Source organism: Limanda limanda, chromosome 21 (genome assembly GCF_963576545.1).
Source record: "Limanda limanda chromosome 21, fLimLim1.1, whole genome shotgun sequence".
In the NCBI taxonomy this organism is placed as follows: Eukaryota; Metazoa; Chordata; class Actinopteri; order Pleuronectiformes; family Pleuronectidae; genus Limanda; species Limanda limanda.
Genome location: NC_083656.1, coordinates 14,812,889 through 14,824,212, shown reverse-complemented (window position 1 = coordinate 14,824,212; position 11,324 = coordinate 14,812,889). Strand labels below are relative to the sequence as shown.

The window sequence follows — 11,324 nt, the reverse complement described above, 5'->3', positions numbered from 1 at the left end:
AATTCAGGATACAGTATGATTTTAAGATAATTTGGTTTTGGAGTGTGGATACCCGAGCAGCACTCTATTATGGGTTATACATTATTCTTATCAGTGACCCTCATCAAATATCTGAATGATTGCATGATATTATTGTATTAGACATAATTGGAATTTGTTTAATGCCTTCCACAATCCCTAACAGAAATACTGCTTTTGGCTCTGGGTTATAGAGGGGTTAATGTGTTATTTAATCTGTCACTGTGACAGGCCAATGTGCCTGAATGTGTCATGTTGAGTTTTTGAGTTCATGTTACAATATCACACATATATGGAGGATCCAATTGTTTCATTGATCAGCTATCTCCCATTGAATAAACCAAGCACCTTGGTCTTTTATCGACAATCTTTGTTTGTCTCAAGTGGAAATGAAACACAGAACTGAGATTAACACAAATAGAAACGGACAATGTCTCTAAGCTAGCACTGCAAAGTTTAGGGAAATAGACTTGGTAATCTATGCAACTAGGGTATTAAACGACCAAATAACTTTCAGCTGCCTTTGATGGTGTACGTCTCTAACATGGGAGAATTTTTCACTATGTGCTTGTCTGTGCTTTACACATCTTTCTGACTATAAACGGTATATCTCTTGCACTCTATCAAAATAAAGGTCAATCATGAGTTGTCATGAGACAAATGTTATACTGTGTTTTTATCTTAATAGTATATTTCATGATGAATCAATAAAACATCAGTGGTGTCTTTGACGAGTTGAACATGAGATGTGTTAGAGGCCGAAATGCATTAAGACCGAATTTTATACAAGTCCACCATATTGATCGTCCATGAGCACACGACTGAGGAGTTTGATGTTAAGAGGACCGGCTCAGTGGAGGTTTGAATTTTACTCCCACTTTTCCGTTGTTCTCACAAATTATTTCAATTGCGCTGCCAAAAGTCAGTTGTTGAATGTCTGTGTTTGTGTTTACAACAGATGGAGACACTTTTGCAATGGCCTTATCTCTTTTGTATTTTTAAGACTTGGCTTACTCTGAAATGAACAGCTCGTCAGATATGCCTTCATCTCACTGCCTTTACAGAGTCAAAATACAACTAAATGAATAAATTTTCAGACGTATGTAAGTTTGTACAGGCTCTCAGTTCTGTCCCAGCTCTACTCTTAATGTGTTTCGGCCTCAAGAGCTGTGAGCTCCACACATAAGGAATTATCTTATTTCTTATAATTGTAGCACTACTGTGTTTTTGTCTTAATGGCAAATGTAGAAATCCAGTGTTATTGTAGCCAGCTCCTATGATGGTCTTACTTTTCGGTGGGTGAGACTGTAGGAGGAACATTTGTGAACCTGCCACAGAAAAACCAGGCCGGAGGGTTTGGAGTTTGTAGGTTGAGGGAGAAGGAAACTAGAGAGGGGAAGTGAACCTGGCAGAGGATGGAGTGATCGTCTATAAATGTACTTGATGCCGCTAGATTTGAAATGTTGCAAAGCACTTGTAAGGATGAAGACCAAGATGAAAGTCAGCAGTTGTCATATTATTGGATTATTAGTTTAGTGTAACAGGGTAAAAGAAACAGTTTGACGATGTGAATAAAAAATAAAATGTTTATTTGCTTTGTTGCTCAGAGTTAGATGAAGATCAATCTTCTTCTCTGGCAGTTGCAGATATAAGATTTTTATAAATCAGGGTCCATTGACAAAGTGGTGGCCAAATATATGTCCATAATCCATGCACTTTTCCTGATTCAGTAAGATACACATTTAATTTGTGAAAAAACTTGTATTAAAAATAAAAAGATGGGTCAAACTGAGGAAGATGAACTGCTGACTTTTAGGCTGAAGGTTCAGTAAAGTAAAGTGTCATAGGTCCTGGTAGATGACGTTAAGAAATTAAATGGAATAGAACATAGCAGAAAAAGCGCTTTGATTTAAGTTTAGAAAGACTTATTTATTGACTTATTTATTATCATTTGTAACTATGAGACATCAGGTGTTTGGTATTTATAAGTATTTGTGCAAATCTAAACCTGTTTGAATACACTGCACACCTCACTCTAATGACCCTGTTAAAGAAAACCCCTTTGCTACTGCCACGTCATCGTAGGGATTTAAAAAACTAACTTTCCAAACATGAATGACTAATTTCTACATAATACTTGTCTAATTTTTAATAACTATGTGAGCAGCTTTGTTGTTTTTGAAATGGCATGTACTGTTTGTTGTAATTTATATGTAGAACACGTGGGTCTCATGCAGTGACACAGCCACAGCCTTCAAAGAGGTCTCCTATGCATCTTTTGATTTTTCTTATTTTTCTTGCCACGGTTATGACTTAACATCATGTAGTAACACACTGTATCTGTTTGATTTATTTTAATGTGAGAGAAACAAGTTTGAGTCCGCAAGCACTTTTATTTTGTGAGTCAAACCACTGTGACAGTCAGTCTTTAGTCATGATAATGTTTGAATAAAACTTACTACTGTTTTCTCAGGCCATTGTGGAAATGTCTTATTATTTTGACAACGTGTGAAGAGGTTCTTCTTTTAGTTCATACATTCAGTTCTTCACTGGTGTGAGTACAAAATGTAATAACTAGAGCGGTTATTTTAAGAGCCTTAACTTCGACAATGTTTTTGGAGCAAGCTGACAGATCTGGATTTGTTTTAGAACTGCTGTTTGTCCTTGTCGTGTGTCTACACGCCCAGTAGAGGGCATCACAGCACAAATAATCTGCAGGTTTATTACATTTCTCTTTTCAGTGGGTTAAAAGCACCCAGCTGGTCAGTGACAAAAGGCAGTGGTTCAAAACAATGTGGATAAAAACACAGAAAACTAAACTGGCTTTTAGACCATCACCAGCAGACCTGGCAACCCACAGACTGTGCTTCTGTTTACCGAAGGCTACGACGAAGGACGTGTTCAGATCCTTAAAGTATAAGTATTATTGTTTGACAATTTTATAAACTTTTGGAAAGTTAATTTCGTACTCCATTTTCTAGTACATCATGTTTTTTTTTAATGTAAAATCGTATGTTAAAGTGGTGAGTACATAGTAGCATAAAATTGAAGTACCTCAAATTTGTACTTAAATAGTGGAGTTATTGTGTTATTCTGATACCTTGTGTCCATCCATCAGCTACAGCACTAATTATTTTAGGTTACAGGGGGGGCTGTGGCCAATCCCAGCTGACTCTGGGTAAGGGGCGGGGTAACCCCTGGACAGACCATCACTGTTGACGTATATATATATATATATAAAAAAAACGTCCTTGTCACATTCACATCCATAAACCCAACCTGCAGGACTTTGGACTTTGGGAGGAAACTGCACCTGAGGAAAACCAACGCAGACACAGAGAGAACATTTACCCAGTTTGCTGCCAGGTTCGAACACAGAACCTCCTTTCTTTGTAAAATGCTGCTCTCTCTGTTTCTCATGTTATTCTGTGATGAGACTTATGATCCAAAGTTGTCACATTTACACAAACAGTCCAAAGCAGCAAGTGCACAAGAAAAACTACAAGGGTCTGTAACCAACTGAGGGAGACACAGTGGAGTCTTCTGAGTTTGTCTCTAATGGGGGACAGTGGACAGAGATAGTCGGCTGTCAGCTTTATTTTGACCCCTCTTCGACCAAAGTGAAGCGAGTGCTATTGCTGGATCTGGTTCAACTTGTGAAAGTTTTATTATTATTATTGAGTTGCCTACGTCACTGTCTAGGTGTTTCATTCCCCAGCAACACTTCAAGCAGCATCGGTTTTCAAGTGTTGCTCGTGGCTTAGAAAACTCACATTGGCATCCAAACTCTGCGGCATGAAAACAGAAATATGTATGGATGTGTAACCAAACAGCTTGACCTTAAGGCTAGAGGTTTAAAGCAATGAATTGTAGATCACCGAAGAGAGAAAAGAGAAAGAGAAAAAAATAGTATACATGCTAAAGTTGAACATGTTTTAAACTTAAAGAGAAGTAAATAGAATCGACAATGGTAATGGCAACTAAAGTAGTAAAGCAAATCGAAGGATAATCATGATAAGTCAGAAAAGACTTTGGTCAGATTACCCAGGTCAGGTTGGCTTCCTGTAAAAATTAAAAGGTTCAGATAACTCAAATCTTCAAGGCTACTTATTGCTGTAGATTTTTTCTATCTCCCAAGTTTCAAAGATAATCACCCACAGCTATGGCTACCAATCATCTTTTATCCTGATCATTTATCTTTCATAAATTTAAAAAGCATATTATTACATATATTTATATTAGAACATTTGGAGTTTGTAGATACTTGTCCTGGACGTTGTTTCATTCTTCGTGGAGTTTTTCTTGTTTTATGGGCTTTAGCCTCCTTGTCTTCCTTTGATTTCCTGATTAATATCTTTGTTGGCACTGTGAGTTCTTTATTTCCTGTTTTATTCTGAAGTTGTTTTCCTTGTGTGTGTCTGGTTTCCATGATCTGGAGTAGTTTCACCTGTGTCCTGTTGTGTCTCCTCCACCTTGTTGCCAGTTCCTCTCATCAGTTATTTCAGTCACCATTTTCCTGGTGTTATATCTTTAATATAAGTTTAATACCAAGCTTTGTTGTTTGCACGAACCTTTGTTCCTCTGTGTGTTTGTTACCTCTGCCTTCCTCTACTGAACCTGTTTAGTCTTATTAAAACATTTTTTGTATCTGTCCTCAAATATATGTGGGTCCTTTTTGTTTGCCAAAAGACATTTTAAATGTAAATTAAAGGTATTTCCGTTGCATTTTTTATTTGAACCCTCAAAGCGCTTTTAGAGTACAAGTCAGTTTTTCTGTGAAACATCTTTAACTCACTCACAATTTAGGGTTGTGTCTTGCCTAAGGACACTTTGATATGTGGACTGGAGGAGCCTGAACCACCTCCAGTTAACCTTCTTGTTAGAGGACGAACTCTTGAGCCACAGCCGCTCAAATGCGTAATGGCTGCAGAGACAGATATTGTATCATAATCAAACAAAACACTTAGGGCATCATGTTTTGCTTAAAGAGACGGGGATTCAAACCCTTAGAGAGCAAGACTAGCTGTCAGATCCGAGACTCAAATTAGGTGTTCAGGTCAAACTGCAGCAGTGAAGAAATAACAGCTTTAAGATCAGACATTTCCCAATGTTACTGTGTGTTTGAGGCTGATTAAAGAATATTCTGTGTTTGACAATCTCAGGTTGTGAATCAGTTAAAGACCACAGAGAAACAGGGTGATGTTTACATTCAAACGATGAAACGGTGACCACAGGCAGCGCATCTTAGCAGAAGAAGGCATCTCAATAATGATAACCTAAGTTGTGCTGTAATAATAAAAAAATATTTATTGGGTGAGTGAGGGTCCAAAGTATTATTGTTATTAATAATATAATGATTATTTCTTCAAAAAATAAATAATGATGATTAGACCTTGTTTAGGTTGCTCACCCACAAGTACCATGCAGTTGTCAACACAGGTAATATCACCACCCACATAAACATGCATACTTATCACACTCATACTGAAGATGTATAACCTTGGACACAATGCTGGTGAGTCTGGCCATTGCTTGCTCCATTGATTGTTAACAGTAGTAAGACCGAAATCTCAATTCCTTGTTGAAAGCCATGATTCCCAAAATGACTGGGTCATCTTATTTCACATTTTGTGGTTGGGCAGGCTCTCTAAATATCCAAATATATCTGCATGGATGCAAATGAGTCCCTTTTTAAATGGTCTCCAGTGGGCTCTGTGTGTGTGTGTGTGACAGTGCAGCTATGTTTACTACAGTGATTTCATGCAAAAATTACATGAAAACTGAAGTTGAACTTGGTGATACATTGACAGTGCTGGAAAGTATTAATCAGGCTGACTGTGGTAATCTGAGCAGAAGAGATAAAAAAGGGTGAGAGAGCGCAGAGCCAGGAGGGGCTGAGTGAATCTATGTGCATGTGAACTAAGAAGACTTTTTGTTACTTTTGGTTAGTTATGAAGCTGTAGCAGGTCAGAGGACTTCAGCTGTGTAGATCTACATGTAGATGATAAGTATTTGTGTTGTGATGTAATCTGAACTGTACAGCTATAAACATAAACGTATGGATAGCATGTTGACGTGAGTGGATTGAGGTGATTTGCAGGTTCATAAAGAAACAAACATGGCAAAGCCCCTGCGCACACACTCACTCCAACTACAACTGACAGGAGTAACACTACATAAAGGAAAAGAGAAGACAAAGTAAAACTAGAGTCAGACTGATGGAGCTTAAAGGCTGTTGTGCTGGTTTACCCTCAGGCTCTGACAGTGTCTGTCTCTTCTCTCCTTTTCTCTCTGACAGATATATGTAGTTCCAAGTCCAGGCCACACAGGACAAGATGTCAGCGTTCAGGTGAAGGGAACCTCATCAGGCACTGTGCTTGTTGCAGGGGATTTATTTGAGTGCTGCTCAGACGGGGACAGCTGGCGGGATCTGAGTCTGAACACTGCAGTACAGGAGGTCAGCCACAGATATGAACACTAGATATCTCGGCCGTGTTGCCGGCCAACGGAGACGAACGTCACCACATGGCGGCCATCTTGTTGCGGGAGGCTCTCTCACCCATAACATTGTGTTGGTAGTGGTAAATAACCATAACTTGCTCAATTTTCAACCGATTTTGAAACGGTCTGGTTTGTTATAAACGTCAGAGATGTAGATATGACACTGTGTACTTATGAATAATTATGTTATTTTCTAAAAAAAATTAATAATTTATGCAGTGTCATAACTACATCTCTGACGTTTATAACAAACCAGACCGTTTCAAAATCGGTTGAAAATTGAGCAAGTTATGGTTATTTACAACTACCAACACAATGTTATGGGTGAGAGAGCCTCCCGCAACAAGATGGCCGCCATGTGGTGACGTCCGGCTCCGTCGAGCGAGATATCTAGTCTTTTATATATCTATGAGGTCAGCCGCCAAAGGGCGTTACGCACTGCTGACGTCATCATACCGGGACATGGACTCCCATTCAGAGTCCTCAGGAACCAATGAACCAACCCTAAGGACCTCAGTTTGGAATTATATAAGAAAGTGACATGATTAAAATTAGGTGGAGTTATACAACTGAAATTGAACTGCTAGACATAGGCACTCAGACCTGTGTGAACAAACATGTTGACAGCTGTAAATAACAGGTGTGCATGCACCAAAGATACTTTAAGGTAAATTTGAGATCCAATCACAGGGACGTGTGTCGCCAGTCGCCACATTCTTTTATCTGTGTAAACCCTGACCCTCTACAGTTTTATTAAGAGCCCAAAGCTTTTACACCTAATTTTTTCCCATACATTATTTTATTTGTGCCCACCGACACAATATTGACACTGAATGATATATTGATTTTCAGTTTTTGTTACTATTTCAAATGAATAAAACCTTATGTCATGGTAAAGTTGTGTGCATTTTCCAAAGCCCCTCCTTAGCCTGTTCTCTCTCTTTCTCTCTGACAAACACACACTTGCACGCACGCAAACGCACACACACATACACAAAGCTGTAAAAAGTAATACACAGAGGTCAAAGATAATAATACATCCTTTGGGGTGCCAAGGATCACTTGTCCATGATATTCTACTTCGTCATGTCTACTTGTTAAGACTACCTGGCCATGGCTGATGAGGTGCTTGGGGTACAAATAGAGGATGTAGTAAATATGAATAATAAATAGCAAATATGGATGAGCTCTTCATCGTGATCATCAGGGGAGGATTCAAATCAAAATGCTCTGGTAAGCCTCACGCAGTCTCTCTCTTTAGAGATTAATGACACAACATTAGCCATGAAAAAGGAATGACCCTGACTGACTTTAACATAAAACCTTCTGATTTGGAGTCAGTTAGCCTAGACACAAATTAAACAAACTAGCGCCCACTCTATCTGGGTAAGTTTAACAGAGAGTCAATTATCTCCATTACACAAATGACTCACTGTTTACTAAACAATATTTATACACCTGTGGTCTGTGCCATACAACTATTTCTGGTAACTTTTTTTAGTTATCATGGTAAATGTGCTCATTGTTAGTTAGACAAGTTAGCTATTTACATTAAAACATCAATTTCTGAAGTTTTCAGAAACAAGACTGTAATGAATCATATAAAGGCATTTAATTATTGTATAAGAAAGTAATTATATCCGAGTCATTTTTTCTAATGACTCTGACTCAATTCACGATACTTAAAAGAAACAAACCTTCTCTCTTTTCGAGCACTGTAAGAGCTCCCTAATAATATAATAACATAAAAAATGGTCATTAATGTTAACTTATTTAATTTTTTTCTGCTGATTTACAATTTGCATCATTACATTTGACCTGGAACCTGTGTCTAAAACGGAATTTTCTTGTGAAATAAACATTTCCCCTTTGATTGAAACACAAATGTAAAAAAAGACAGAGGTATATTTTCACAATAGCTGGTCTACAGGAAGTCCAAAAAAAAGGCAGATATGTATGGACCAACAAGTCACAGGAGATGTCGAGATGTGTTCAACTTCCTGTGCTGAGTTTCACACGGCAAGAGTTTGACTATATGCTGAGGTGACAACCACACAGTCTTTTTTCCCCTGGATCTTCACCTAATTTCAGCGAGCAAAAGGTACAGTCAACCTATCTCCTCCTTTCTACATTTCCTCTAAAATGTACTAATGCATTGCTTTTGTATTTCAGTTTTATAATAAGTACAAATTTGTGAAACAGGAAATAGATACATACTACTGATGGGAAATTAAACCATCAGTGTGTATACAGTAAGTGCATGAGCACAGTATGTTTACACCTCAAAATGGGTAGAAATTTATATTCAGAGAGCAGATTATATGGGTCATATGGGTTGCCTATAAATAAAATAAAATATTTTCTACACATTAAAACCAACTATTTGAAGAAAGGACATTTTTCTGAAGCAGAAAAAATGTTGTCACCTTTTTGCTGAGTGCATCAGTAACACAAACAAAACAAGTTCTGCTTTGTGCAGGAAAAGCACTTTACTCGGAGAGAAGAGACCTTGTTCCTCTTTAACAACTGTGAATGTAGTTTTAAATAGTATATTAGACTATACTGAACAAACAATATACATTAAATGAATACATGTTCATATGAATCTCTTCAAATTTAATGAACAACAAATGTTATGTAGATGCAATACACCTCTAAAATAAAGCTACAATGTGTGACCTTTGGAGGACCTTCGTGGTTAACTTGACTACGTAAGGAGATTAGGTTCAACCCGAGATTTCTTGCCATTGCTGCCTCCGCTGCAGCTCAACCCTGCTATGAGCAGTTTTTGTTTGTGGTTAACTCAGTGTTCAACTCTATAAGCATCTCTGTAAGCATCACGTTTTTCCTTTTTGTAGCATTTGTTTCTTTCCTTTAATGCAGGGCCTAAGACTTATATGCAGATATCTCTCTGATCTTTGCCTGTGCCTGCACTCTCTGTGAAATAAAATAAAATATTTGCATTAACAAAGGTCACATTGCTATATTAGGATTGGGTTCAAACATCTCACAGATCATGGTTAATCAAATATGAAAAAAATGTTTTTAATTAATCTGAAGAAGAGTAATAGCGTGACATGTTGCTGTCTGGAAGGGTTGTGTCACAACCACTTTAGACCTACGCTCTTTTCCTACTAGATAAAACCCACCTGTTTTTATACTGTCTGTGGGCTACATACATGCTGGGCATATTGTAGGCCTACTGAGAGAGTGCTGCACTTGAAGCCACAGAATATATTTTAAAAACATACATATTTCAACTGAAGCATCTCACATGGCAGCTCCAGCACTAACAGCTGAAAACACCTGTAGCTGATATGCGATGGATCCATTTTACCTGTCTGCAAGATAGCTACAGAAGCTCACTATCGGTCATAATCTTCCTCATCAACCGGAGTCAGTCACCCTTTTTATCAGGTTACCTGTATAGGGCTTTTTCTAACTCCTCTCTCTCTTTTCTGTTTCTCAGGTCATTATGTCCAACAACTCCACTGCATGTCACAATGACAGTACAGGCCAATACAGCATCCTCCCTGTGTGCATATACTCCTTCATTTCCATAGTGGGACTCATCTTTAATATCACAGCACTGGCTTTTTTTTTCAATCAAACCAAATCCAGGTCACAAACAATCGTCTACATGACCAACCTTGCCATAGCAGATACACTGCTCGTCCTCACATTGCCAATGAGGATCTACTATCATCTGGGTTTTACTGGTCCTCCTCAGTGGGTGTGTGATGGCCTTGGGTTGGTCCTGAAGGCCAATATGTATGGGAGCATCTTCCTCCTCACTTCCATTTGCTTTGACCGTTGCATGGCTGTCAGCTTTCCTATGTCATCGCATGTTCAGGAAGGGAGACGGAAAGCGCCCGTGGTTTGTCTCGGAATATGGATTCTCACCTTCGGAGCCAGCCTGCCCATCTACCTGTTCGGGCCTCCACCGGATTCCAATAACAAATGTTTTGATAACCTGCCTATCTATGCCATACAACTTAAGGTGGTTTTACCAACGCTGTTATTGGGGTTTGGCTTCCCATTAGTAATCATGCTGATCTGTTCCTGGGGGTTGTTCCGTTCTGTCCAACAAAGCACTGTGGCCCAGACCAAGCTAGTGGACAGCAGAAAAATCTACAGGATGATCGTTACCAGTCTCCTCATTTTCCTGATCAGTTTCCTCCCTTACCATGCCACCCTGGTTCTCCTGTCTCTTGATAGATATAAAGAATCATGCACTGTGCTGACTGCATACCGCTACAGCCTGATGGTGGCTTGTCTTAATACAGTACTAGATCCCATTGCATATTATTTCACCACAGATACATTCAGGCGGAGTGTTGATATAGGCGCTGTTCAGAGGATGTTCCCCTTGAATAGTCAAAGCTCTGATGTGAACGGCAGGAGCAGAGGTCCTAGAAATAGCTAAAAGACTGTTGCAGAACCAATCAGCATTATCATCCCAAATTCCTCAAAGCTGTTAATAAAAAAAGGTGATTTCAAATTCAGGATACAGTATGATTTTAAGATAATTTGGTTTTGGAGTGTGGATACCCGAGCAGCACTCTATTATGGGTTATGCATTATTCTTATCAGTGACCCTCATCAAATATCTGAATGATTGCATGATATTATTGTACTAGACATAATTGGAATTTGTTTAATGCCTTCCACAATCCCTAACAGAAATACTGCTTTTGGCTCTGGGTTATAGAGGGGTTAATGTGTTATTTAATCTGTCACTGTGACAGACCAATGTGCCTGAATGTGTCATGTTGAGTTTTTGAGTTCATGTTACAATATCACAC

The 11,324-nt window shown here is 38.6% G+C and overlaps 1 protein-coding gene across 1 annotated transcript; it reads left to right on the top strand.

Annotated features, from left to right (window-relative positions):
• Window positions 1-8,593: 8,593 nt before the first annotated feature.
• On the top strand, window positions 8,594-10,945 carry LOC133027366 (lysophosphatidic acid receptor 6-like). Its single transcript, XM_061094349.1, has 2 exons — window positions 8,594-8,620; window positions 9,989-10,945. Exon 2 carries the CDS (start codon window positions 9,995-9,997, stop codon window positions 10,943-10,945), a length of 951 nt encoding a protein of 316 aa, XP_060950332.1. The 5' UTR covers window positions 8,594-8,620; window positions 9,989-9,994.
• Window positions 10,946-11,324: the final 379 nt, after the last annotated feature.